At 52.3% G+C, this 21724-nt stretch overlaps 4 protein-coding genes across 4 annotated transcripts; 1 reads left to right on the forward strand and 3 right to left on the reverse strand.

Annotated features, from left to right (window-relative positions):
* Nucleotides 1–1351: 1351 nt before the first annotated feature.
* Nucleotides 1352–4917, reverse strand: BZA05DRAFT_470136 (uncharacterized protein; the record flags this gene model as incomplete). Its single annotated transcript, XM_051487883.1, has 3 exons — nt 2058–4917; nt 1618–1700; nt 1352–1550 (listed from the first exon to the last, which is right to left on the reverse strand). The coding sequence occupies exons 1-3, from the start codon at nt 4602–4604 to the stop codon at nt 1352–1354; spliced, it is 2829 nt and encodes a 942-aa protein (XP_051344504.1). The 5' UTR covers nt 4605–4917.
* Nucleotides 4918–5284: 367 nt separating this feature from the next.
* BZA05DRAFT_440519 (uncharacterized protein) lies at nt 5285–8583 on the reverse strand (the record flags this gene model as incomplete). Its single annotated transcript, XM_051486601.1, has 2 exons — nt 5285–7995; nt 8055–8583. The coding sequence occupies 2 exons, from the start codon at nt 8581–8583 to the stop codon at nt 5285–5287; spliced, it is 3240 nt and encodes a 1079-aa protein (XP_051344505.1).
* A 2330-nt stretch (nt 8584–10913) lies between these two features.
* Nucleotides 10914–14699, forward strand: BZA05DRAFT_16660 (thiamine diphosphate-binding protein). The gene is made up of 4 exons (XM_051479151.1): nt 10914–11319; nt 11455–12998; nt 13055–13543; nt 13598–14699. Exons 1-4 carry the CDS (start codon nt 11128–11130, stop codon nt 14499–14501), a joined length of 3129 nt encoding a protein of 1042 aa, XP_051344506.1. The 5' UTR covers nt 10914–11127; the 3' UTR covers nt 14502–14699.
* Nucleotides 14700–15699: 1000 nt separating this feature from the next.
* Nucleotides 15700–21639, reverse strand: BZA05DRAFT_382745 (uncharacterized protein). Its single transcript, XM_051482155.1, has 18 exons — nt 21287–21639; nt 21195–21218; nt 20921–21113; nt 20494–20856; nt 19963–20435; nt 19769–19892; nt 19612–19717; nt 19295–19555; nt 18844–19247; nt 18399–18790; nt 17860–18348; nt 17637–17810; nt 17234–17585; nt 16600–17180; nt 16382–16535; nt 16188–16316; nt 16053–16127; nt 15700–15990 (listed from the first exon to the last, which is right to left on the reverse strand). The coding sequence occupies exons 1-18, from the start codon at nt 21584–21586 to the stop codon at nt 15929–15931; spliced, it is 4656 nt and encodes a 1551-aa protein (XP_051344507.1). The 5' UTR covers nt 21587–21639; the 3' UTR covers nt 15700–15928.
* Between the last annotated feature and the right edge of the window lie 85 nt (nt 21640–21724).

Genomic DNA, 21724 nt, shown 5'->3' on the forward strand with positions numbered 1-21724 from the left:
GCCAGTCGGGAGTGCTGCAGTGCATATACGTTTTGCCTGGTGGAGCATTTTGTGTGAATTAGAATTTAGTCGTCACTAAAAATCAGTTGTCATAACACGTTGGAGCACGATGGCGCACCCGTTGCGCTGCGCTGGATCTCACAGTGACGCTAAGCTCTGGGTATGCAGTGATTGCTGCATGGACCTTTTCAGTCGAATCATTTTGGACGACAGCTTGAGGGTGATGAAGAAGAAGATGAAGACGAAAAAGAAAAAGAAGAAGAAGATGATGATGATGATTATGACGCTGGTGCTGATGACCCTGATGATGCCGATGTTCTATATAGGGTTGTGTACTCCCAGACCCGGGAAATATGCGAAACGATAGTTCGATGCAGGCAGAAGCAGACAGACCAAATGCAGTGAATAAACTATCACCTGAAGAGAAATGGCCCACCAGAAAGGAAGGCGATCGCTTGGCCTCAGAATGATGGAACGTACATAGAAAGATCAAGTAGAAGGCAGCAAAGTACTAGCCTATAATCTAGCAATTCTGCAGACATCACCAACATCTCCAGCCACAATATCACACTAAAATCCTCAGCCGACAATTTTCCTCACGCAACGAAGGCTCACCCTAAGCATGAATTAATCAAAGAACTCAATAGATTCGCTAGAACCCGCTGATGTGCTTCTCGATTTGCCGTGAATAATTCCTACCATTTTTTGCTATCGGCACTAGTGTTTTTCTTTTCTCTTACCATGCACAAGGCTGCAGTCGAGTGATAGGTCATTGCCATCGACAGTCACCCTAAAGGCAACGCTTACATGTGGTATAATTATAATAGGCATTGCAACTTTTATCGACAAGGGCATCAGTACCTCGGAAAGTGCTTACCTGCGAAGGGTAAACCGACCATACTACGTTCATGAATTTACAGTCCAGTGTCACGCCGAATAGAGGCCCAGAAAACATCGTTCCTAAGTTTCCGGACCGCTGTTGTCCTAAGATCCAATCCTCTCGAGTTGATTCGGCAATTGGGGGGTCTATTCCTGGTCAAGCGGTAGACAAGCGGGTCTCTGGTGATCGCGCGGTAGCCTACGTGGCTTATTCCGTTTTGTGCGGTGGGACCCCAATATCCATGGACTCGGAGTCTAGGAATGACCCATCCCATCGCAGCTAGTTAGTTCCGTTTCCGTGTGTGTGTTTGTGTGTGTGCCCTGTGGGCAGGTGGGCAGATAAGCGACCAAACATGTGGTCGACCTTCCCGCGTGTTGGCGGAGTGTCTCACGTGTGGCAGGAGGCTACACGAGCGTGCAGGTAAATAAGTAAGCATATACCTACTGAGTTGGTCAGTGGAGGAGAGGAAGTCTAGAATGGCCAGGCTGCACCGCCCGTCTGCGAAGAGGTCCCGAATCTTGAATCGATCTTCGGCTGGTGAAACCTCGAGACCAGGCGCTTGGGGGCCTTGGCCGGGGTCGGGTCTGGTCTCTGGCCAGATTTTCTGCTGAAACGGTACTTCTTGTTGGTGACTCGTGCGTCGGTCCATTCTTTGGCTTCTTCCCACTTGCTTTCCGTGATGCCACGTCTCGGATATGCGAGTGACGGAGGGGGTATATAGTTGTCTGGTGCCGTACCTGTACGTGTAGCGGGTGATCTCCACTCCGCGAGCGGTCAGGTTGTCAGCTGCCAGTTTTACCCATTCGTCGGCCTTTTCGTTCTTCGAGTTAATAAGAGATAGCAAGCGTTAAAACGGTCAGCATCCAATCGCACGCGCGAGTGATAGCAAGTGAAAGATTCGATATTGTATGTACGCATAGTATGATGGGGTATAAAAGCAACGAAAACAACTTTCTGATGTAATAATAAAAGCAAAAGCAGAAGTTAAAAGCAAAAGCAAAAGCAAAAGCAAAACTCGGAGCCCAATTCCAATCCAATCCCACATTTACTCCCAGACAGACCAGACGAGACCAGACACTAACACGCAAGGAAAAGCAATAAAAGATAGTATAGACGTCCCCTCCATGCGCGGCTAAGCGGGTCGGTACTACATGACACTTGCCCGCCAACGCTCAACCATCTCGCGCTGTTTGTTATTCATGGCGATTTCCTGCGGGGTCATCGGGATCGCTCCGCCCGCAGCTCCTCCGCCCATCATGCCCATGCCTCCCATACCGGTTATTCCCATGGCGCCGCCGTTGGCGGCTCCATACCCGCCCATGCCGCTCATGCCACCCATCCCCTGCATTCCCATCCCCTGCATTCCTATCCCGCCCATCCCGCCCCCAGCTATGTTCCCCATGCTCATTTGTGGCCTCAAAATACCGCCTGCGCCCGCCTGGTGGATCAGCCCGCCAGCACCACCACCACCACCACCCGTACCCAACCCGCCCATGCTTCCGGGTCGCTGCATCAGCATTGGCATGCTCCGTCCCATCATTCCGGCACCGAGGTGTTGCTGACTGAGCATAGTGGACATACTATTCCTCTTCCGTACCTCAGCCTGGACGACCTTCGCATCCTCCGCCAGCCGTCGACGCTCCTCCTCATCCTGCAGCCGTTTCCGCCGTTGCCCCAATGTCTCCTCCTCCGGCAGTGGCGGGGGTGGCGCAGACGTATCAAAGCTTAACTCCAAGCTTCCGTCGCCAAAGGCGCTAGCGCGCTTCTCCTTCTTTTCACGTAGGCGCTTAAGACGCTGGGCGAGCGTCTCCTCTTCCTCTTCCGTCTCCTCCAAAGGCGGAATCTTGGGCGCAGGCACGGACGACGATGGTGGTCCGCCGTTCTGCTGCCGTAGCCGATCGCGACGCCGCGAAAGCGGCTCGGAATCTTCCATCGCCTTCTGCATTAGTAGACCCAGCGGGACATCTTCATCTCTGCCGCCACCCCTTTGCGCCTTCTGCGCTGCCTGTCCTTGGTACAGTAGCCCCAGGGGCACGTCCTCATCCTCGTTTCCATCTCCATCCTCCGGGTCCTCCCATGCGAGCGTTGTCCGTTTCGCCCGGCGAGACTGCGCTTGCACTTGTGCCACCGCGTCGAGTTCTAACAGTGTACTCCGGATACCGGTGGGAAACGCTGAGGCGGCGGTTCGATTCCGTGATTTTAGCTGCATCTTTCTCGACTCGAGCTCTGCAAGAAGTGTAGTCGGCAGGGCGTTAAGTGCTGGATCCGCATTGTTCGATGCGGCTTCAAAGGAACGCGAGGTGCGCAGCGGCGTGCTATCGCCCCGCTCTCCACCGTCCATTGACGATCGTGGCGACTCCCCCGGATGCAGCATCACCGTCATGGCGACAGAATTGCGGTAATCATTACGGTGTGGCGCCGAAAGGTGTGTGCTGGATTCCGTGCCCGTCATTGGGTGATCCGTAAACGCAGCAGGGGGCGCATTTGCGGACGCGTCTAGAATCGAGTCGAGGGTTGCAACCGCCGATGCCTCCTTAAGCTCCGGCGCGATTGTGGGTGCGGAATTCATGCTGTCGAAGAAGGCGGAAGCTCTCAGAGCAGGAGGAAGATGAGAGTGTCGCCGAGTGTCGTCGAGTGCGGTCGACTTTCTATTCTCGGCCAGCGGTGTAGTAGAGGCGTCAGCGTTAGGAGCGGCCAATGCGTCGAACGTCAACGATCGCCGGTTATTGCCGCTTGGATCTCCGGTCGAAATTGCGTCCGAGAGTACTTGCTGACTGGCTCGCTTCTGGACTTTGGAGAAGCGGTTCCGTGCTTTGGTGTCCTTTGCCATTAAAGGGGGCAGGTTAAGGACCGCCGGTACAGGCGCGGGATAGAACACGAAGCCCGAGTCCCGCGAGGATTCGGAATGGGTATCGTGGTTTAGAGTCGCACGCGATTGAGGCCGTGGCTGTGAGACGGAGGCACGCTGCTGCGGGTGGGCGTAACGGTGGTCGGTATGCGGAGGAGCGGGGGGCGCGGAAGCAGGTGGAAGCGGAGCTTCGGAAGCTGAGTAATGCACGCCGTCAAAATCCTTGAAGAAATCGCCGGCGGAATAAGGACGTTCTTGCGCTTCGTTCGGTGTCGGTGCTCGCAGGGCGGGGTGGATATATTGCGATTCGTTGTCCCAACGTTGATGGTGATTCCCACGCGCAGCAGCTCCCTCTGCACCGTCCTGGCGCTCCCGTGCCGTGTCTGAACCAACTGAGACACACTGCCATGCCCGATCAGGATTTCCATCCAATTGCGAGGCGTCATCCCTTCCATGGTTCACGACTACCAAAGGCGAGGCTGGCGTGGAGCCTCCTCCGACGCCGACAGACCTGTCCACCAGCACCCCCGAACTCTTCCGCGTATCAGGCCCGCTCCCAAAGTGCCCCTCGCCATCCGCATCGTGCCGCGATACCAGTTCATACGATCTTCCGCTGTCGCTTTCGTCGCGCCCGTCGTGGGAATCCAGTCGCTGCACTACTGCCGATATGCTCGACAGATCGTATATGCCTCTGCTGCCACCGCCGTCGCTGTCGCGGTGATGATCGAGCGATAGCCGAGCTGGGATCGCTGAGATGTGAAGTGGCGGTGGGGGTGGCGGGAGACCTAGTGAGGAGCTTCGCGAGCCGGATGCATCGAAGTCTTCGCCGGGCGTGGCGGTCGAGTAGTTGTTGCGCGGTATAGGAACGTACGCCATGGTTGTCCTCGTCGGTGGGAATGGGCGATGCTATCTATCTAGCGACGACGGACCGGTGGCGTGGTGCGCACTGCTCGGAATTCAGGTTTGCCGGGGAGAGGTGTACGTAGGACAGTCAAGGTGAAGCAATGGAGACAGCAAAAGAGCAGTCGTTCGCACAGATAAACAAGTCAGAAATGGGTTGTGTGAATTCAGGATGGAGACAGACAACCCCTTTCGAGAAGTTTGGATATGGTGTAGTTACGTGCTACTGCTACATGCTAGGGAGAACCGCGACTCTCGGCTGTCGCGAGCGAAGTCGTCAAAGTCCCCGATCACCGCCACTAGCTAAACCGCCACGCCAGCATCGTCAATCTCCTGCCCCCCTGTTCAAACTAACTAAGATTTATAAAGAAAATAAAACAAAGGCAAAGCGTTCTGCTTAGTTATCGTCGAAACAAATAACATGTGACCCTCGCACTTATGTCCGTTGCCGGTCATCATGGACCATGTCACCATCATGCTAGAAAGAAATACAAATAAAAAGAAATCAAATGCCAAACAGATCAGGTATGGAATTCAAAGTACAGGAACGTATCCCAAGGAAAGAAACACGTCAAACTTAGAAAGAAGTACCATCACAGCTATCTCGCCCCTTTCCATATCGTGAGATATGTCCGCTTCTAAAATCACTCGGATGGTTACAAGACAATCTGTCCAGTATAGATCTGATTGTGCAGATCCTCGACAGCCTTCTCGGCTTCCGTGAGATCCCAGTTGTGCTTGTTGACGATATCTAGAACATGGGCCGGACTGACCATTTTGTATTTCGCACGGAGATACTTGAGGACGCCCTTTCTGGCCGGATCGACAAGACTGGCAGCCAGGGCTCGGCGCTCCTCGTTTGTCCAGTTGGGACGGCCGAGGCGGCGGACAGCGACCGTGGAATTCGTTGCTGAAGGCAAGGGCGAATGGCGAATGGCTTCAACACCCAGAGTGGAAGGGTTCTTTTCGATCTGGGGGTTTTCCTTCTTGGTCTCGGGCTGCTCGGTTTGAGGCTTCTTGGTGTCTGGGAATCTAGAACGTGCTTCGAAGTCGGGATCGACAAGCTTTGATCTCTTCAGCGGAGGCGAGTGACTGATGCCAGGTCTGGTTCCTTGAAAAGAGACGTAATCCGGTGCAGTACGCTTCAAAGCTGCCCGCCGCATCGTGGTCGACTTATGACCAACGGGGACGACCGCATTAACATCGGGGTCAGTCTCTTGAACATCCGAGGAAGGAGCCTTGCTGCGATCAGCTTCGTTGGATTTATCGCAGATCGGCTCCCGCTCCTCCGCCTTATGTACCTCCTGCTGGTCGGTATCCTCCTCCTGCTGGTCGGTATCCTCCTCCTGCTGGTCGGTATCCTCCTCCTGCTGGTCGGTATCCTCCTCCTGCTGGTCGGTATTTTCCTCCTCCTCCACGATATCGTCATCTAGCGTCTCCTCTTGGAGAATGAACCCTTTCGGAGCGGGCGAGTGGTCGAGGCGCTCGAAGGCGGTTTTCAGTGCATCCATCTCGCCAGGCGGCGATTCGATGATTGGCACACCCACAGGAGTACCATCATCTTTCGAGACGTCGACATCGACAAGCGTTGAGGGCTGGCAACGCTCGATATCCGCCGACTTATCATGCACCATCTCAGCTTTCTTGTCATGGTCGCCAGTGAAAGTGGAACTAACAGTGGCGTCCGGTTCAGCAGCTGGCGAAGAAGTCTTGATGAGGACGGCGTTATTTTCGGCCTCAAAGTCACTCGAAACTTCGAGGGGAGCGTCCATCGGTCCAATCGCAGACTTCTCCTGTGCTACCTTCGCCGGGGTTTCGACTTTGACTGGCTCCTCAATGTCGATCTTGAACTCCTCAAATGGGTTTTCCACTGTTCTGCTCAAGACCCCCGATGTAAGGTAGTCAAGCTTCTCAAGCAGAGTTCCTACTGATGTTCCAGCAGTTTCTGATGCAACTTCAAGGCTGAGCCCTCCCGTGGGGGTATCGGCGGGCTCTGGAACAAGCTCTTTGGTGTATTCCTCGACGACTGGTTCCTTGGCGATTGGCTCGATGGGCTCTGCAACTGGAACTTCAATAGGCCCCGGAATAGGCTTTCCGGCGGGCTTCTGCTGCACATACGTCAGGGAATATACCTCGGCAGTGGGATGGACGAGCTCTCCAATTGCTTCCTCGATTACTGGCTGCGCATGCTCTGCGGTCCACTGCTTGCCGTAATCCTCAGCATCCAGAGAATCAAAATAGCCTTTAATAAGGTCCGCTTCCTGGACAGTAAGATTCACAGTCTGTCCAGTTGGGAAGTCGGCGAGTAGTTCCATGGGCCCTTCGATGTGTCCCACGACAACTGGTCTTGAGACCTGTACGTCCGATTGTTCGACTTTCAGCCTCTTTAGCACTCCGGTGAGAGCCTCAAAAGCTCGCTCTATGAGCCCTTCGGCGTGTTGCTCGACGATAACTGGCTCCTTGGACTCCTCGGTTGATTCTTCGGCAACCGTCCCCACCGGCTCTCCAATTGATCTCTCGACAATTGGCTCCCTGGGATCCAATGTGAGAACATCGGCGACCAGGTTGCGAAGGTCTTCGACGGATTTCTCGGCAACCGACGTGGGAAGTGCTTCTACCGATTCCTCGATGATTGATTCCCCGAGCTCTTTGGTGGAATCCTCACGGACTAGCACGGTAGGTTCTCCGACGGATTGAACGCTGATTGGCTCCAAGAACTCCGTAACAGGCTCTTCGACGATGGGCTCTAAAGTCTCCCTCTTGGTCGTTTCGAAGGGCATTGTAATAGGCGATTCAGCGGTTGGCCTCTCGGGCTCCGCTTCGGTGTGCTCGGGCTCGGAGTTGTCATTAAGCTTCATCTCGCCCTCGGCGTTCGAATCCGATAGAACATGAGTCTTGACTACTTCTCGCGTCGAGAGAACAGGAAGCGCAGTAGAGTTCGCCGGCTCAGTCCCTTGATTCGTCTCGCCCGACGCGGCGGCGGATAGAAACACCTGGTATTTCAAGGTCGAATCTGCGACATATTGCTCGATCTTTCTAACAAGTGACATCTGGAGTTCGGCTGCCATCGCCCGGCAAACCGGATGCTCCTTCAAGCCTAAGACGACATCCTTGAGGAGTCCATCGTTACCGATGAGTCTCTGGATGGTAAGGGCCTCAAACGGCTGGTCTTGAAGTGGCATCAAGACGTTGTTGTGCAAGATACGTAGAAAAGATCCACACAGAGCCGATGAACACATCTCGGACTCCTCCTTAGTTGCATCGGTGACCAAGCAGAGATCCTCTTGGCTGGAGAGCCAGATGAGTTGTTCGCTGACTGCCTTGCCGATGTACTGGATGACATCCATACGGGTTTCGTTGAGCTCGTCTGTGTGACGCCACATTAGGAAACGTGATACAAGGGATGAAAAGGGACAGTCCACTAACTGATCAAACTTGGCTGAACGACGCGCCTCAGGTCGTCCAGGTTGGCGAACCCCAGATCCTTCCACCAGCGATACGCCTGCTCTTGGATTACCATGGCGGCGACATCTTCCCTAGCAAAGGCCTTCCCAATCTTCAACCAACCCAGCCACGGCTCGAGTTTATCGCACAACTTCTCACTCGCAGTAACCACCCAAAAATGGGTGTACGGGCCCACCGCAGGAACACATTGCCACTTCAAACACAGATCCGCAATCTCCGCCAGCAACTCGGGTGTCATGTTGTCTGCAGAAACAGCAGGATCGAGGAAATGAAATACTCGAAGAAGGATGCTAGCCGCGACCGGGCTGTCGTCAGGGGCGATAGCGAGTCGATTCTCGAGGTCAAACTTATTGCCTAGGACGTTGGATGCAAGGGACACAGCAGTGACGGAAACCTGGATCGAAGGGAGAGGTTTTGGGAGAATGACAAGCCCGTCGCCTTTGGAATCCAGAACAACCAGGTTCGGGATTAAAGAGAAGGGAGAATCCATTCCGCGGTATATGCTGTTTGGGAGTATATGCTGTTTGGAAGTACGGTGTTTGGGAGTACGGTGTTTGGGAGTACGGTGTTTGGGAGTACGGTGTTTGAGAGTGATGTATTTGGGAGTATGGTGTTTGGGAGTGTTTTGTTGGTTGTAGGTTAGGATGTAGGGTGAGGAAGATACAACGAGGGACGAAGTAGGTAAGTAAGTGCGGGCTAGGTGAGAAGGTGAAGTATAGGAATGAGCCACAGTTGTTTGCTGGTTTGTAGGTACTTGGCTTGCTCTCTGGAGGTGAAGACGCTAGCTTCGATGGTTGACGTCGATACTGCTTAGGGTTGTCTTCTTCATGTACCTATCCGTATTGGACCCTTAATTTGCCGTAAATACAAAAGAAGGCTTTTTGATTCCCGGAATCATCGGCCTGTCCCTTCCGTAGGCTTATGTCATGTTCCTTGCTGTGAAAATAACGATCGCACACTTTCGATCAGATTTGCTGAAGACACCAAGGCTTTCTTGTTTCGACTCAGGTCCTGTTACGGTGCCCCTTCAGTTTCTTGTTTCTATATAACCATCTTTGCACTCGACCTTATTATATAGAACATGGCAGTTATAGATTCTTTTCCTCGCCACTGTCTCCAGCCGCTGCCGCCGCGAGCTCGATGTGGGTCCCCTCTGCTGCTCTCTGCCCAGCCCTCTCCTTGTTCCCCTCAATACTTGTTTTATTTACTCATTGAATGTATGAGACCTGCCTAGATCATAGCAAAACGCACTCCAAAAGTAGCCTCCTCAGAGCTTCGCACAATCACGTGACCGCAATGACATCCCGAGTGACATCATATGGATATCAGCCACAACCCAAGTCGCCATACTGACTCTGGGGGTAGTCGATAATGTATAGAAAGGTTTCTGGGTTCTTCCTCGTACCTGCAGCCATATGAATACTGAAATACTGTATCCCAAGTACATACATAGTATTGCTTTCATATTCTTTCTAAAAGTCGAGTGGCGTTGTGGCGCAGAGGGACATGTGTTGATTGCTGTCTCGGAAGTGGCTAATGAACTCTCCTTCTTCGCCGCCGACGCCGGCGACCGTCCAAGCTCAAGCGTGAAGCTTCTATGTAAGTATTTACAGACGCAATTCAATCTTTGGACCAGTGCTTTCCGCAGTACTCGGCGAATTGTGCATCAAACATGCCGCGATGCAAGCGTACGGCTTGCAAGCAACATGAAAAGTTTAGGGACGTCGAACACGAAGAATTATTCATCTTCTCGGAGTCGGCCGTCGGGGTTGGGTGTCGCGGCGCTGATTGGTGGTAAAACAGCGGCAGGCCGAGGTCACACAGACCGTAGGTAGCACTCGAAGCTCGGAAGCGATAGGAATGTCTCGGGGAAGAGAGTGCCGCTGCCTATGCTGTAACTGCAACATACTTTTCTCTCCGGATCTTACGCCACCGACACTTTACTATGGATCCGCTGCAGCTCGAGCTCTGTGATCCCTACATAGCTCTGGACTTGATTCTCCGTTTCCTCGTATGTACATACACCACGGGAAATGCCTTACGACATTCACTCTCGGCCCGATCGTCTGCACCTCCGCTCCTTGCCCATCACCCCGGTTCGTTTGCGTTATTTATCGCGATTTTCTCCTGTCAAGCTCGAGGATGCATGTTGGACCAATAGGTGTCCACGAGGCCCTCTTTGTAAGTGCTACACGTGAGTCGAGCTTCATCTGAGTTTCAGGAACATGTCTCGTGGATGAGATCGGCTCGAGCGCGCGAATCAAAAAGCGTGGGGAAACAGGGTGTGCCATGCACGGATTACGTACGTCGCGCTATGCTCGTTGGGGTCGAGTCATTTGTCTCGGCCACTTGCGGCCGGCAGGAAGCCGCGGTCTTCGCTGGAGGGGAACAGAACGCAGAGAGGACCGTGGGAGAGGCAGGAGAAAAAGTGTCTGCAGGCTGGGAGGTATGTAACTATAATATGTATGCGACTTCACATTCTCACGATCCTCGATTCACGACGGCCGAGAATCAGAGGGGCTGATGTTGGGACGTGTTAATCACTCATCCGTTGCGGGCGGAGCACTCTGGAGTCTGCAGTATTCTACATACCTGTACCTGGAGTGCAGTGAGAGTATCGAGAAGGTCGTTTCGGACCCGGCAAGAGAGATGCAGCGATTCTCCGCGAAATGTGCCGAACCAAGTCTTCTGCCACCGTGGAGTGGAGCTGTCACTGCGAAACTTTGAATGGTGGTCATGGCTTACTCAGCCGGGAGCAAGGCTTGCTCCAAAATTCTTCCGGCAATGTGTTAGTCGCTAGTGCCCGGCAAAGCATGGGAGGTGTTCCGCCTCACCGCCAATACCCCAACCAACCAATCTGCAACCTCCAACATCCACCTCCACTTCCCCATCACCCACACCTCCCCCAAAACTCTCAACCCTCCACCCTCCACCCACCACCCACTGAAACCATTCCCTCAGAGGAGCTGGTCTTTCACTACTACCCCCATCCATCTCCTTCACATCATCCACTTTTCATCAGCTCGTCGCAATCATGTTGCGGTCGACTCTTCGTTCATCGCGCCGGATGGGCGGCTCTCTGAACCCACGGTGCGGCCTCGTTCGGCAACCCGCCACAGCTTACCAGTCATCGCTATCTACACGACCCACCGCCTGCGGCTCATTATCGACATACCCAAAACCTGTTGCGGTACAAAAACGACATTACGCTGCCATCCCCGGCGTGGTATGTATCTCCCGTCCTCGGCCAAACGGAACTCTCCGGGGGTGTACTTTAAACTCTCCTCCCCCGGGTTTTCGAGGGAAGCGAACATGAAAATGAAAGCCTGCTGACAGGTGTGTGTGCTCCGTCTGCTACTAGGATCCGAACGATGCTTTCTTACAAGGAAACACCGCGAACTACATCGATGAAATGTACATGGCGTGGAAAAAAGACCCCACCAGCGTCCACATCTCATGGCAGGTCTACTTTCGCAACATGGAAGGCAACGGCCCCGCTTCGCAGGCGTTCCAGGCTCCCCCCACTATTGTTCCCACCGCTACCGGCGGCATCCCATCGATCGTCCCCGGCGCCAACCTCGGCGGTAACACTGACGTCACCAAGCACTTGAAGGTACAGCTCCTCGTCCGCGCCTACCAGGTTCGTGGTCACCACAAAGCAAAGATCGATCCTCTTGGCATTCGCTCGGATGCAGATCTGCGACAGGCCAGGCCGCGAGAGTTGGAACTGGACCACTACCAGTTCAACGAGAGGGACCTGGACGACGAGTACACTCTTGGACCCGGTATCTTGCCCAGATTCGCTACCGGAGGTCGGGAAACGATGACTCTGAGAGAGATCGTGGCCGCGTGCGAGAAGATCTACTGTGGTTCTATCGGAATAGAGTACGTGCACATTCCCGACAGGGACCAGTGCGACTGGATCCGTGAGCGTGTCGAGATCCCCACTCCGTACAAGTACAACCAGGACGAGAAGCGCAGAATCCTGGACCGTCTCATTTGGTCTTCCTCATTCGAGACCTTCCTTTCCACGAAATACCCCAACGACAAGCGATTCGGACTCGAGGGCTGTGAGGCCTTGGTTCCAGGAATGAAGGCTTTGATCGATCGCTCTGTGGACTATGGTGTAAAGGATGTCGTCATCGGTATGCCCCATCGTGGTCGTCTCAACATCTTGTCCAACGTCGTGCGGAAACCCAACGAGTCGATCTTCAGCGAGTTCAGCGGTTCTGCCGAGCCTGGTGACGAGGGTTCCGGTGACGTCAAGTACCATTTGGGTATGAACTTCGAGCGGCCCACTCCTTCCGGAAAGCGCGTTCAGCTGTCTTTGGTTGCCAACCCTTCGCACTTGGAAGCTGAGGACCCGGTGGTCCTTGGAAAGACCCGTGCCATCCAGCACTTCAACAACGATGAGGTCGAGCACAAGACCGCCATGAGCGTTTTGCTGCACGGTGATGCTGCCTTCGCTGCGCAGGGAGTCGTATACGAGACTCTCGGCTTCCACGCTCTGCCCGCTTTCTCTACCGGCGGTACCATCCACGTCATTGTCAACAACCAGATCGGTTTCACCACCGACCCGCGGTTTGCGCGCTCCACCCCGTACTGCTCGGACATTGCAAAATCTATCGACGCTCCCATCTTCCATGTCAACGCCGACGACACCGAAGCCGTCACCTTCGTTTGTCAACTGGCTGCCGACTGGCGTGCCGAGTATAAGCGCGATGTCGTCATCGATCTCGTCTGCTACCGCAAGCACGGGCACAACGAGACCGACCAGCCCAGCTTCACCCAGCCGCTGATGTACAAGAAGATTGCCGAGAAGGACCCTGTTCTCTCCATGTACATCAAACAGCTGATGGATGAGGGAACTTTCACCAAGGAGGATATCGAGGAGCACAAGAACTGGTATGTTGTTTTATCTGGTGGCTTCTGATGGAATGTCCGTCTAACATCGATTATAGGGTTTGGGGAATGCTTGAGGATAGCTTCTCAAAATCGAAGGATTACCAGGCGACCTCTCGGGAATGGCTCACTAGTGCCTGGAACGGCTTCAAGTCACCCAAGGAGCTGGCTACTGAAGTCCTTCCTCACTTGCCCACCGCTGTCTCCGAGGAAAACATCAAGGAGATTGCCAATGTCATCTCCTCAGTTCCCGAGTCGTTCACGGTTCACCGCAACCTGAAGCGTATTCTAGCCAACAGGAAGAAGGTTGTCGAGGAGGGTACTGGGATTGACTGGGCTACCGCCGAAGCGCTCGCTTTTGGAAGTTTGCTCAGAGAGGGAAAACACATCCGTGTGTCCGGACAAGATGTCGAGCGTGGTACTTTCTCCCAGCGTCACGCCGTCCTCCACGACCAGGAAAATGAGGGAACCTATACTCCCCTTCAGCACGTCTCTGAGGATCAGGCCTCGTTTGCCATCTGCAACTCCTCCCTGAGTGAGTTCGGAGCGTAAGTACAATGTGTTACCATCGGCGTTATGTGAGTGCTAATATATGATTGTAGCCTCGGTTTCGAGTACGGATACTCGCTTACTTCTCCTGATGCCCTCGTCATGTGGGAGGCGCAATTCGGTGACTTTGCCAACAACGCTCAGTGCATCATTGATCAGTTTATCGCCTCCGGAGAGTCCAAGTGGCTCCAGCGTACCGGTCTGGTAATGTCGCTTCCTCACGGTTACGACGGACAAGGACCCGAGCACTCTTCAGGCAGGATTGAGCGATACCTTCAGCTCTGTAACGAAGACTCCCGTGTCTTCCCCTCGGCTGAGAAGCTCGACCGCCAGCACCAGGACTGCAACATGCAGATTGCCTACATGACTACCCCCGCCAATCTGTTCCACATCCTGCGAAGACAGATGAACCGCCAGTTCCGCAAGCCGCTCATCATCTTCTTTTCCAAGGCGCTCCTTCGCCACCCTATTGCGCGCTCCGACCTTGCGGATCTCACTGGCGAGTCACACTTCCAGTGGCTCATCCCCGATCCTGCCCACGCCACTGGCGCCCTCAAGGCACCCGAGGAGTGCAAGCGTCTGCTCGTGTGCACCGGTCAGGTGTACGCGCAGCTCCACAAACACCGCGCGGCCAAAGGTGTAGACGATGTAGCAATTGCGCGGGTGGAGCAATTGCACCCATTCCCCTTCGCCCAGCTCCGTGACGAGCTGGAGAAGTATCCGAATGTGGAGGAGATTGTTTGGACTCAGGAAGAGCCCCTCAACGCCGGTTCTTGGGCGTACGTGCAACCCCGCATGGAGACCATCCTCCGACAGTCTTCCAAACATTCGGACAAGCACATCCGATACGCTGGCCGTGCGCCGAGTGCCTCAACTGCCACCGGCATCAAGTCTGGCCACATCCGGGAGGAGGAGGAGCTTCTTAACCAGGCTCTCGGTCTGGCGCCGTTGGAGTAGGTAAATAACAATTGATGAGCTTTTTTTCCGTGCCGTTAGAGGGTGTAAGGAGGGGTGTTTGGTTTTTTTGCTTTCTCTTTACACGTGACTTTTCCATCTTTTCCTTGGCTTTTTTCTTATTTGGCTGCGATGTGGGTTCTCTTTTCTTTTCCTTCCCGTTCTTAGTTGTTTTGGCACCCGATAACTTGCTTGCTTTAACTTCATCCCGCCTTTCTTTGTGGCTATGGTTCTTGCATGAGGGTTGGAAGAGAGTGGGTGGATGAGACGATGGAGAGCACGAGTTGTATATCTACTTTGAGACGGAAGCTGTTTGTTTGCGCGCTATGATGTTTCCTTTTTTAAGTTACCCTCATACCATTTACCATCAGGACCAATTATCTGCTACTTTCGGCCCGTATGTGGTGTCTTTTCGGCCAGATTGATGGCAACACGACATACGTATGGTTTATTCGTAAGAAACGAGACTTGGGGCACCTCTTGAGTCTGGCCGACTATCGACTAATGAACTTTCCACTCTACCCTGTCGCATTTGGTACATATGGTGCCAGGCCGCGGCCGGCTGAGATGAAGCCCGGACGCTCCCCGCTCCGGGATTAATACTGGAACTATATACGAGCCCCGAGTCAGCCCAATCCACAGAGTAGTCCATCTGTCCATCCATCCAGGGCATTCCTGCAATCTACATACGACTCGAGCCGCACGATCAGCAGCCAAGCTGTGCTTCACTCCGCGACCACCCCAGCGCAAGCCCGGGTTGAGGTCTGGCTAGCCGGGGACATCCTCGACCTGTCACTAACGGGGTGGGGGAAGGGGGGATCTTCCCGCGGCAACCTGCAGAGCAGAGTTGCTCGGTGATATTCTACATACGGGAAGCCTGTCGATGACTAATTAGGGGAGGTGGGACTCGAGTGGATGGATGTGTTCGGGAACTGGCGGCGACTGTGCGCGGGAATTGCAAAGTGCTACATAAGTAAGTATGTAGGCCGCGCAAAAGTGCGGGTGGCCGCTTTTGCCTGCGTGGGCCTGGGGGGGCTGTGGAGATGGCCGGCTGGCCGGTGGGAGATGATTATCTGGGTTTACATGGCACTAGATATCGCTCGGCAATCGCTTAGATCTATCCTACATGGGGTAAATCAATCTCTCCACTTCCGGGAGTGGGGGCATCACGACTCGCGAGAGGAGGCGGAACTACCTATGTATTCAGGGCTTTTTACAAAGTAATGTCGTGACCAAAGTCGACTGAATATATTGCGATGAAATGAAAGAAACATAAATGAATCAGATGAAATGCTCATTATATCTAAAGAAATCCGAAACTGGTCGAAAACACTACGATGAAAGCAAAAGAAATAGTCAAAATCATCAGACATCGACCCTAGTAAATCTGTATTCTCTGAGACTGCTAGATATAAATCCGAGCGGTAGTACTACTGGAGACCTTCGGCATCAATCGGGCCCCAGTTTTTGCTACTGAATGTACCGGTAAGGGCTACGTTACTCACCGATGCTGTTAGTTCTTTAGCTTTCGAAATTTGAATGACGGGTACTGACCTGGAGGTGTGATGTTGCTTATCACATGTGACTGTCGCTGTTCTCGCTCGCCGTTATCCCGAATATCTGATACTTCTCCATCGGGGACTCTATCAGTACAGAGTTTCTCAAGTAAGGGACGAGTCAATAACTTGCCTATTTTTGATGGGTCTGGAAGGATAATTGGCCCGGGAAAATGGTTCCAGCTGGAGCTCGCGCTGGGATCGCGGGAGGGGTCCAGCGACCTACTTTGATGCTGATCCGGCTCGAAGATATCATCAATTGCTACGTGTTCATCCAGAGACTGTCAGTAAAGACGTTTCACGAGATGGGCAAAGTCGGTAGCATGCCTTTTTGGGGTTCGCCTCGAGGAAGACTACGAGGCAGCAAATCACTCCAGAAGCTGCTCCCGCTGGGATCCCCAAGGGGGTCGGGTGACGCAATCCGATGCTGTTCTTCCTCGTCCCCATCAAGGACTATGCAGATAGGGTGCTCGGGTGCCACCTATTAATCCAGAGATCGTGTCAGCAAAGCGTTCCCCAAGAAATGGATGAAGGCAGTATCATGCCTTCCTTTGATCCTCGCCTTCATCTCCCTCGTCTGCATCTCCCTCGTCCGTGACATCTATATAACTCCGGCCGATACCCCTCTTCTTGAAGCAAGAATCACAATACCACTTCTCGTTGTGGCGCGGTGCCCATGACAACCCAACACAGCTTAAATGAAACCACTTGCGTGGACACTTTTCACCATCACACGCCAGCAACATTTCGTCGCTAGTCTCGTTACAGTGACAGCACGTATTTTTTCCTTCCCCCTTATCGGATTGGAATAAGGTGGGATTTAGTTGTAGTCGTATTTGAGCTTCCTGTTGGAGCTGTAATAGCCGGAAATACTCATAGAGTTGCCACTGAGAACAACTTTGAACTTGTAGCTTGAGTTCACCCCATGTCGGATTCCAATCACCCGGCGGCCGGAGGAAATCGAGCTTTTCGATGATGGGTATATGTTCCTTCAGTGGATATCGTTTGTCAAGCGTAGCGATTTCAGAAGGCTTGTTGCTGAGTGTGAAAACAGCTTCGAGCTCCTGGCGGGTCATCATAGGCAGACCTGATGGTATCCGATCGCCAATTCGCACAGCAATTTTTTCTGCGAATATATTAGTACATATTGCACTAAACCTAGCCACTGGTAAAACTTACCGGATTGCGCCACGAGAATGGACATATAAAGCTCTGGGAGATTCAGCCGATATGCCCGTGACCTTGCTTCTCCCCAAGTCTTGACCTCGAATATCGAACTGTAGTCTTCGCAATCCCTTCCATCGGTCGCTATGAGGCAGTCGTCGAGCTGGGCGGGATCTTTCGAGGCGAAGGTGAGTAAAAGCGGGGAGTCTCCGCAGATCCGATGATTATTCCTGAGTGTAAGCAATTGCAATTGCGCAAAATGATCCAAGTCCTTCATCCGCTGCAGCCTGTGGTATTCCATGAATTTCCATTCCAGCTCTGAATATGGCAGTACTCCTCTTCCGGTTTGAGGATCGTCAAAGAAAATCTGGATAGGGCTGTTAGATAGGACTTCATTCAAAGCCTGTGTATATGCAACCGTTTCGCGTGGCGACATTCTTTCGACTTCCTTCTCGATTTGGTTGGCAAACTGAACGATGAAGCGTATGTAACGAGTGATTTTCAATTTCTCGGCAGATGTGAGAAGCAGTTTACGTAGCTCAGTACCCGACGGGATGAGGGGCTTAGAGGAGTACTCCCTGAGAACGTTTTGCTAAATATGGCATTAGATGGATTCCTACAAATGGAACGGATTACGTTACCCTATGAAGCAGTGATACGGCACTTGCGGTACGTCCGCCCAAAAGTAAGAAGGATGACACCAGTCTTAGAGCCCTATAATCGGAAAGAAGAAGCCTGATCCCAGCGAGATGCTGTGCCCATTTAGGAAAACCGATAGCCCCATCGGCGTGTTTGACGTCTGGTATCGGCTTCTCCCACAGACGATACGCTGCTTCTATCTGTTGCGGCACAATTTGCTTATGTGAGTCATAGTTACGGGGGTTCCTTACTTTCCGAAGCGAATGTATCCTCGAAAGTCCTCCTACTACGGGGCTACCCTCCTCCACCACAAAAAACCAACACTCGTGCTTTGGATGCCCTAGATTCCTCTCAGTTCCGAATACACTTCCGTCAGGAGGGTCCTCGTATGTTGGTCTGGCCTTTGTATCAATGTCTGCTGGCCTGGTAAGAGTGAGAGGCGCCGTGCTCCTAGTTGATCGTTTGCGCGATATGCTTATCAAGTCTAGAACCTAGGGCTCTCGTGTTAGCCGGGAAGGCTTAGAGAACCTATCCATACTACCTCAGTATTTTCAGGCGGATTCTGACGGTGCTTTGCTAAATCGGCGTGATAATCTTTTATGTGCCTCTGAAGCGCCACTTTCGAAGGTAGGCCAATGTCCTGGTATGTGCAGTTTTCATCGGGGCACTTGAATGGCAAATCATGTCTATCTTCATGTTTCTTGCGCTGGAGAGCTGTCTCAAACCCTTCGATAGTAGGTAATGGACATGATTGTCGATTGCACTTGTAGAGTTTCTGTCCATACAGTCTTCGTAGAGTTTCCACGTCGTCTGGATTAGTTGTGCTTGCCGCATTAGAGTCCCCCTCGAGAATATCCTCCAACATCTTCCGGAGTCGCCTGTTTGCTCTTTCTATGACCAACGGGTTGTTATGGTTGCACCACGCTTCAAGCGCTGGTCCCACAAATCAGTCATCTTTTTCTATTTCCATAAGATCGATGTAGTACCTTCAGTTCCGCCGCCTATCTTTCGCCCTAACTGTCTGCGATATTCAACGATCATTCTAAGGCCTGGATGTCCCGCGTTTTCCGACCGAGGAACCATTGATTGACTGGAAAGCACCTGTTTAGCCTTCTGAGTGGAGTGCTTCTCGAAAACTCGTCGAAGAGGATCGGAGAGTGTATCGCATTGGGGATAGCGGCGGTAAGCTTCCAATATGTGCTTCACCCAGCTTCCTTGCGCATAGTCGTAAAGTCGTAGGTCGCCGTTCAGAATCAAGGCAGTGGCTTCTTCGTCGCCTACATCTTCATCGAAACACCTGAAGGCAAAATAATTTGTGCAGGTAGTCGCGATTTCGAGCTGTGATATCCCGCGATCCACGAACGGGCCGCTATGAGGGCTCAGAAGGTACCTGAATGCTGTGAGCGTCACATCTTGGCAATGGTAGCGATAACTAACTCCTTTGCAGAAAAATGCACGAAAACCAAGGTATCTTCGCCGACAATCTCCACAATTGGCCCACATATATTTCGGAGTTGTGAACGGAGAGGCCTTTCGGAATTGTGAACAGTGATGTGGCCGGATATTATCGCACAAGCGTCTTCTAGTTCTCTCATGGTAAGAGCTCGGGTTGCACAAGTCATCCAACGGAGTACTTTCTTCGCCAAAGCTCGTTGCTCTTGGTCTAACGAGTTGATCCGGTCCAAGATTCTTTCATAGCTATATATGCGGCATCTAAGTAACATTGCGCAATCGCATGAGTAAAGGGCACTCACGCTTGATCGAGCCCTTTTGGGAGGTTGTTTAGAGTTTCGGTAATTTGCTTGATCGTCACCTTGGAGAGCAAGCCTTTGATGACCAACCGTACCCATAGAAACATGCCTTCCCTTGGTTTAGCATATGCGCACTGGCGCCCAAGACGAGGAGTATTACCATCAGCACGACCAGAGAGTGAATTGATGATGTGCTCTCGCATATCTGGTGCCTCTTCTAGTTCCAGCTCCTCGAATAAGTCGTCAGTAGCTGATTCGATGTATGTGCGAATATCTTTCTTGTTCTGTCATGCAGTGTACAATCAGTCAGCTTCACGTTTAGATTCTAGCCAAATGAATTATGAGCGTGCGTACCTTGTTTCCGACAGCAATTCGTTTAGTCTTCTTCAGGAGAAACTTGCGTATGTCCGGAAGGTCTTGGCTTGCAACAAATAGCCTTACTGTGCCATTGAACGGAGATTCGACCAAATATCTCGACAATATTGGTAGAAGGGTTGCGCGTTCCGCTGAGGGAAGCTCATCTAAACCATCAATGATGACGTAGATGTGACTTGAGGTGGATGGCGAACTCGCGCTAATCAGGCTGCTCAAGATCGTCTTGCACTTTAAGGAGTTGATCGAATGCGGGCTAGCTACGTACTCCGCGTACACATAAGGTATAAGCTGCTCATCATGAAGTATCATCTGATATATGAAGCTCCGGAGTATTGCTAGACAGGTGTTCTTGTCTGGTTCTTTGTAGCTGCAGAAGAAGTATAGCACAGGTGGTGGGTTGGGGTGTTGGGATTCGAAGTAATCAAGCACCGATGCAGTGAGAATTGTTTTCCCTGTAGCAAGAACGCAATGTTAGGATTCGCATGGGGTGGATCTATAAACATCACTCACCTGCGCCTGGTTTTCCGGTAAGCCACAAGTTGCAATCTCCAGCGAGCCATTCCTGTATTTCCACCGATCGAAGAAGCCACTTGCTTGTTCTCGGTGTTCTTAACTGTAGGGCATTGTCTTTTGATACATCCACGTCTGCTGGAGAGAGCCAATCCGAGCATTGCTTCTTTCGCTTCGCTCCTCTTTCCCGCGTAGTCTCCTCAAACCGCTCCCGCGCGAATTCTCTGGATATTTGCGCTCTTGCAATATCCTCGGCACAAGCTTCATTGTCGATCAATTGCTGGTGGCTTTTGATGTTCAACAAGATGTTCCGAAATCTGGACTCAAAGTCGTTCCATGAGAAACTGAACAGTATCTTCCAGGCTAGCTCAAGTAATAGGTTAACTAGAGTTTAACGGAGATAATTGAGGAGAGTGTCTTTATGTACCTCCTCGTCGGAAGAATTTGAGAGTCCGTCTATAAAAATCTAGAATGTCCTCATACAGAAGTGAGATGACATACTGTATCCGCTCGCTGTAGCAGAAGATGGTTGCATAAAGGGAGAAACGGGGGAGATTCTCGCCGATTTTCTGAAAGGCATCCAGTAACTTTTCGAAGCTCTCGATGTATCCGCCAGATAACTAAGTACTTGCTTAGTTGTCTCGTTGGTAAAAGGAAAATACCGTGCAATTCAGCTAAGCTGAACGGCGTTGCCATAGTACCTGCAAGAGTAACTTTAAGGGTCCCTGAAGAAGACGTGGGCGTGAGCGGCGAGTCTGATTTGTAATACTTCGGGAACCAAGGAATAACAAACCCAGAGAAGAGATCCTATCTCAGGCTTCGCCTGAATGAGGACTTCAATCACCTTCGCGTATTGTGACAGGCAGTTGATGAATGGCTCAAGGCGCTTCATGTTCCGTAGCGACTTTCTTGTACTCTGCTCCGCTTCCAGATTCGTAATCAATACCCATACCTCATCCACGGTGTTGATTCGATGGAACGATTTCTTTTCTTCAGCATTAAGACTGTCCAGAAAACGGCCGATTGCTCGTTCGAACGCTGATAGTACTGCTGATGGTACTGCTGCTGGTGGTACTGCTGCCGGTAGTGACATGCTGACTCGAGGCGTGAAGGACGATAAGAAAGATTGTGAGCGTGTGAAGTGGCAATGCGTGCGTGCGAAACCCTGGGTTTAAGTGCGCATGCGAAACTCCCAATTCAAGTGCGCGTGAGCGGGGTCCTGGGTTACACA

The sequence above is a fragment of the Tricharina praecox genome (assembly GCF_024521635.1).
Source record: "Tricharina praecox strain CBS 144465 chromosome Unknown BZA05scaffold_1, whole genome shotgun sequence".
Taxonomy (NCBI): Eukaryota; Fungi; Ascomycota; class Pezizomycetes; order Pezizales; family Pyronemataceae; genus Tricharina; species Tricharina praecox.

Coding starts and splice junctions, on each gene's coding strand:
- BZA05DRAFT_16660 (XM_051479151.1), top strand. CDS start 11,128: ATGTTGCGGTCGACTCTTCGTTCATCGCGCCGGATGGGCGGCTCTCTG. Junction 11,320..11,454: donor ACGCTGCCATCCCCGGCGTG/GTATGTATCTCC, acceptor GTCTGCTACTAG/GATCCGAACGATGCTTTCTT. Junction 12,999..13,054: donor ATCGAGGAGCACAAGAACTG/GTATGTTGTTTT, acceptor CATCGATTATAG/GGTTTGGGGAATGCTTGAGG.
- BZA05DRAFT_382745 (XM_051482155.1), bottom strand. CDS start 21,586: ATGTCACTACCGGCAGCAGTACCACCAGCAGCAGTACCATCAGCAGTA. Junction 19,893..19,962: donor GAATTGCTGTCGGAAACAAG/GTACGCACGCTC, acceptor ACTGCATGACAG/AACAAGAAAGATATTCGCAC. Junction 19,718..19,768: donor ACTCTCTGGTCGTGCTGATG/GTAATACTCCTC, acceptor AACCAAGGGAAG/GCATGTTTCTATGGGTACGG.